The 5462-nt window shown below is 49.7% G+C and overlaps 1 protein-coding gene across 1 annotated transcript; it reads right to left on the reverse strand.

Annotated features, from left to right (window-relative positions):
* Positions 1–3793: 3793 nt before the first annotated feature.
* LOC132247474 (olfactory receptor 2B6-like) lies at positions 3794–4797 on the reverse strand (the record flags this gene model as incomplete). Its single annotated transcript, XM_059720204.1, has 1 exon — positions 3794–4797. A coding segment is annotated over one exon (1004 nt), but the record flags the coding sequence as incomplete, so codon positions are not given.
* Between the last annotated feature and the right edge of the window lie 665 nt (positions 4798–5462).

Below are 5462 nucleotides of genomic sequence, written 5' to 3' on the forward strand. Positions count from 1 at the left end.
TCTGTATTTCCACAGTTCTGAGAGGAAACAGCTTCAATAGCCTGCCTAGTTCTGGGCTTCCATGAAAACCTCTGGACTGTTGACCAGCGAGTGGGACAACAAGCACAACCAAGAGCCAGGACCAGACTCAGATGGGCTCACCTCACACGGAAGACACAAGGTCATGTAAGATCTTGAAAGAACCACCTTGGGCCTCGAGAGAAGGTTTCTGTTAAGCCCACAGCCCCCTGCACCTTGGTTTTGACTCTGGGCACAGCGGGAATGATAGGGATGGGATGGGATGGGATAGAATCCCAAGGGACTGCTCCCTTCAGGAATCAATAGATTCAGAATTATTACATCCCTTATGGACAGACAATGTACGGGATCATCCTTCCTAAAATTGCTCGAGTCTTCACTGGCATTTGTGGGATAGAACCATTAAAAAATAACAAAGTAATAATCACATATTAAAGCATAAGTGTCATAATGGGTAAACTACCTGTCATAGATCATGTTTAGGAGCATTTACATACAGATCCATCCATCCATCCATCCATGCATCCCAGAGAACATTTCCATACTTCCTTTACCTAAATTTATTGAGATTTTGAAAAAGAATATCAACTTTCAACCTTGGGTGAAGAGAGGCTGTCTTCACATACATTTTTACATTTAAGGTATTTTTCAAAGTAGCCCATGGACAATAATTACTTTTAAAACACAAGTTGTTAAAAGGACACTGAAATTAACAACAAGTTAAAGGTTATCGCCATGTAGCATGGTTTCATGTAGACTGCAATGTTCATATTTTTGCTAGGAGAATATAGTATGCAGTTTAGACCACCTGATCTTTCTGCTAGTTTTTACTTTTACTCAAGTGCAAATGCAATAGGGTCTTGTCTCTATACCATTTGCCATTTAATGCAGTGTAAGCAAGATAAGGGTATGAGCATGCTTTATTTCCTAGGGCACCCCCTGGAGTAACTAGGAACAAGGGACACAAATTGACAGACAGCAGATTTAGGTTGGACATTGAAAAGACCTTCTGCACCATAAGGGTTGCCACAATCTGGAATTGGCTCCCGTGGGAGATGGTGCTCTCCCCTACCCTAGGGGTCTTTAAGAGGAGGATAAATATGTACCAGGCTGGGGGTCATCTGAATCCAGCGCTCTTTCCTGCCGAGGGCAGGGGGTCAGACTCAACGACCTACTGAAGTCCCTTCTGGCCCTAACATCTATGAATGTATGACACGGAGCTAGGCAGTCGTAGCTTGACTCCAGAGCAGGGACAGGCAATTATTTCGGGCGGAGGGCGGCTTACTGAGTTTTGGCAATCCATCTAGGGCCGCATGACAGGCAGCCAGGGGCAAATACATATTAATTTTCTAAATTTTTTAGGGTCCCCGCAGGCTGGATAGAATGGCCTGGCAGGCCACATCCAGCCCGCGGGCCGCATTTTGCCCACCCCTGCTCTAGAGCAGTGGTTCTCCACCCATGGCCCACGGGCCACCTGTGGCCCAATCAGCACACTGCTGTGGCCCATGTGACATTCTGTTAAAAAAAAAGGAAAGATTGCTGCCTGCAGCTTGTTAAAGTCAGGGATCTGGGTTTTCCGATTGCCATGGAAAAATGTGGAAAAATGCAGATTTTCCCATTTTAAGGAAAAAAACATGGATTTTCCCCTTTACAGGAGAAAAAGAAAATGCAGGAAACAGCGGGTTTCCCCTTGCAGGATGACAGATTTCCAGCCTACAAGGGGCGATTGGGGTTGCAGGGAGTAGGAGGAGGGTGACCGGAAGCAGGGGGCACCATGTACATGTACACAGCTGCACATGGCAGCTAGGCAGTAGGGAGAGAAGCTCCCTCCAGGTAAGCCTATGCAGGGGAGGGGAGGGCAGACTGAGGCCCCCAGTGAGGGAGGGCGGGAAGGAGGGAGTGGGCAGAGTAGGACAGGGACTGGGGACATCACCCAGCCAGGCCAGCAATGTGAGGTTGCGGGGCCAGGTCAGGGAGTGGGATGGAGCCACAGTTGGCTTGTCTGGGGGGGCAGTGGTGCGGCCAGCTCCCCACTGTTGCGCGCACACCCAGCAGGGTATGGAAGGGGGCACATGCCTCCCAGATTTGTGCGTGGGGTGGGGGTAGATGTGGGCTCCCTCCTGTGGGCTTGGTGCCCTGTTGCCCTCCCCCCAGGGGATCTTGAGGGCAGAGCGGTGCAAGGAGGCTCAGTGCCACTGCATGGATCCCCCTGCCGGCTGCGCCACCATGTTGATGCGCCCCCTGCCTGCCTGGCAGCAATGGGGGGCACGAGTCCACACTGCAACTGCTGCTGAGCAGGCAGGGGGCACCTTGCCATGGCGCTGCGGCTGGAGTAGGGCTCCTGGCATTGGACTGAGCCTCCCCACCCACCAGTGCCAGGTTCGTCCAACTGAGTGCCAGATGCTTTAGTGGGAGGGCAGCATGGTGCGAAGCCCTGAGTCTTCAGCGGGCAGTCTGCATCCACCTCCCCACCACAGCCTCCGCTCCAGCCATGCCACCTGTGGGGAAGGGAGAGTGGGGGCAAGGGAACCCGGCTCCGCGCTCCACTCCATCCAGAGCAACCATCACCTCCCACAGACAGCAGCTGGGGCTCGGGCACTGCTGGGGGGCAAGGGGCTGTGGGCCCTGGCCCCATATCCCTGGCAGCTGGACCCCTTCAGCTGTGGGGTGTGGCCCACATAACAGGGACTCCAGAGCAGGCAGCTATATCTGTACAGGACCAGGACATGAGTGCAGGGGCAGATGAGTGGGGTGGGGGTGCACTTGCACTTTTCTTTCATTGCTGGCCTACCCAAAGTTTAAAGAAACTGCCTGGGAGTGGCAGCATCATTTCTATTCTGGCAGCAATGAGGAAGTCACTTGACTTCATGGCTCATTATAATCCACTTGATTCCTTCCCAACTCTTCATTTCACAGGTGTTACCAAACCGCTGTCCTTTTTTCCACCCCTAAATAAATGGCCTTAATGTCCCACTAATAAAACTTCTATTTCTTCTGCAATTCTGCTGTCTCCTCACTGCTTCTGGCAGTATAGCTCTGCAAACTGCTTTTAACTCAGGTGCAAAAACAACATGCATTGGATGCACTATCAAGATGGCCAAAACTTTATTTCGGTTTAGGAATGTGAGAAAGACGTACATTTAACACTAACGGCTCCAAGAATAAATAAACAATGGCTTTTGAGCATTTCTGAGCATTTTCCTCAGCCCCTCATGATTTCTGCAGTCTCACTGGCTCGGTCCAGTCTATCTATTCATCAGCAGCCAATGCTCTGCCCCGAGTGGAAGAAAGTATCCATGCATGCTGCTCAGTACTTTTGTCAGGCTGGCAAAACAAGGCTGCATCTTCATTGCAGACTGGATAAAAGCTCCTTCAAGCTGACTGTTTGGCCCGTTTCCATTCCCGTATGGACAGGGGTGCTCCTCTTCCTTTCCTTTTTGTCCATGTGACCTCTACTATACTAGAGCAGTGTGTCCTTGTAAAACTAAACCTTTACAGCCCCATAAACAGTGACTTCTGGTCACAGACTAGGCACAGATCACTGTGACAGATAAATTTCACATGTAGTGAAGGGGCAAGATCCCTGCTGGGGTCAACTTCTTTAACTGACTTCCATGGTTATCACACAGACTTTGGCAGTTCACTGTGAGGTGCTATCTGCCCTTTCATGACTCCCCCTGGCCTGCTTATAGGCAGCTGGAAATGGCCAAACAATACTGTGTGTGTCTAAATGCCCTTTACATGACACCGCATTGCATAGATATGGAAGGGAAGGCTATATTCTTCCAAAGGCCTTGTACCTTTGCAGCACTCTGCCCAGGGCTCCCTTCACCTCCCTGTTGTGCAGACTGTAGATAAGGGGATTCAGCATGGGGTTGAGAACAGCGTAGAAGACAGAAACCACCTTGTCCTTGTCTGGGGAGTGCTGTGCCTGGGGCTGCATGTACATGAACATCCCCGTCCCATAGAATATGGTCACCACAGTCATGTGAGAGGAGCACGTGGAGAAGGCTTTCTGGCGCCCTGCCGCAGAGCCAATCTTCAGTATAGCCTGGATGATGCCAATGTAAGACACCAGGACAAGGAAGAGAGGGACCATGAGGGTGAAGAAACCACCTATAAACAATATTCCCTCTGCGTAGGAGGTATTCTCACAGGATATCTTGATAAGGGCCGGGCTTTCACAGAAGGAATGATTGATGACATTGGGGCCACACAGCACTGGCCACAAGAAAGGTAAAGGAACGGCCATTGCCAGGAAGCCAGTTGCCCATGAAGCTGTTGCCAGGTTGATGCACACTCTCCTGTTCATGATAGTATTGTAGCGCAGGGGGTTGCATATGGCTACATAGCGGTCAAAAGCCATCGCTGTGAGGATGAAGCATTCAGCAGAGCCCAGGAACACAGTGACGAATGCCTGAGTTCCACACAGCTCGTAGGAGATGCTTTTGCTCCCTGTTATGATGTTAGTCAGCATTTTAGGGACCACAATAGAGACATAGCAGATATTCAAGAAGGCCAGGTTGCTGAGGAAGAAGTACATAGGGGTGTGCAGTTGAGAGTCCAAGGAGGCCAGTGTGATTATAGTGAGGTTTCCCAGCACAGTGACACCGTAGACCAGGGAAAACACCACCAAGATGAGCCACTGCAGCTCTTGCTGGTTAGACAGTCCCAGCAAAACAACCTCTATAACCACACTGTGGTTCCCCCTTCCCACCTTGCTCTCCCTGCTAGACCCAGAATTGTGTAGGCCACATGTGGACGGACATATGCACAGGCCTGCAGAAAGGGACAAAAGGAATTGTGGGTTAGAATGACAGCATGGGAATTGACCCTGATGTTAGGAAATGTTGCACAACGAGTAGCAGTAGAGATTCAATCTGCCACCTCTTGAGTTGGAAACACAGGGTTTAAGTAGGTGGTTTGAGAGACCTCCTATGCAGGTTTGCCTGTAAAAGGAAACAAATATCCTACTGGGACTTCAGGGATGTTGAACTGAGTGGTGAAACAAGTCCAGAGGTGAAACTACACCAAGGTCTGAGCGTGGTAAAAATTTACACAGAGTAGTATAATCATAATATGCCCAGTGCATCAGAACTGACCCACAGATTTTACCTAGCTCTATAAATGCAATACCTGCATTCAGCACAACAAAAAACAACGGATGCATTCCCTCTTGGTTTTTTTCTGTCAATCCTAAACAATCTTGTTCTTGTGCTAGCTTCCCAGAGCACATGCTATGAGAATTTAATTCTAGACCATCAAATGACCAGAGAGGAAACACTCCTCAGGAACATTACTTCTTGCTCATATGTGAAGCAGTGATTAACCAGCAGTGGCACTTCCCAAAGTAAGGAAGGGTGACAGATTTTGGCCCACAGTGAGTGGACATAGGGAGCTCTGTAGAGTTGATATTTTGGCGGGGTGAATTGCTCTTCTCGCTC

This window comes from Alligator mississippiensis, unplaced genomic scaffold, assembly GCF_030867095.1.
Source record: "Alligator mississippiensis isolate rAllMis1 unplaced genomic scaffold, rAllMis1 scaffold_104, whole genome shotgun sequence".
Taxonomy (NCBI): domain Eukaryota; kingdom Metazoa; phylum Chordata; order Crocodylia; family Alligatoridae; genus Alligator; species Alligator mississippiensis.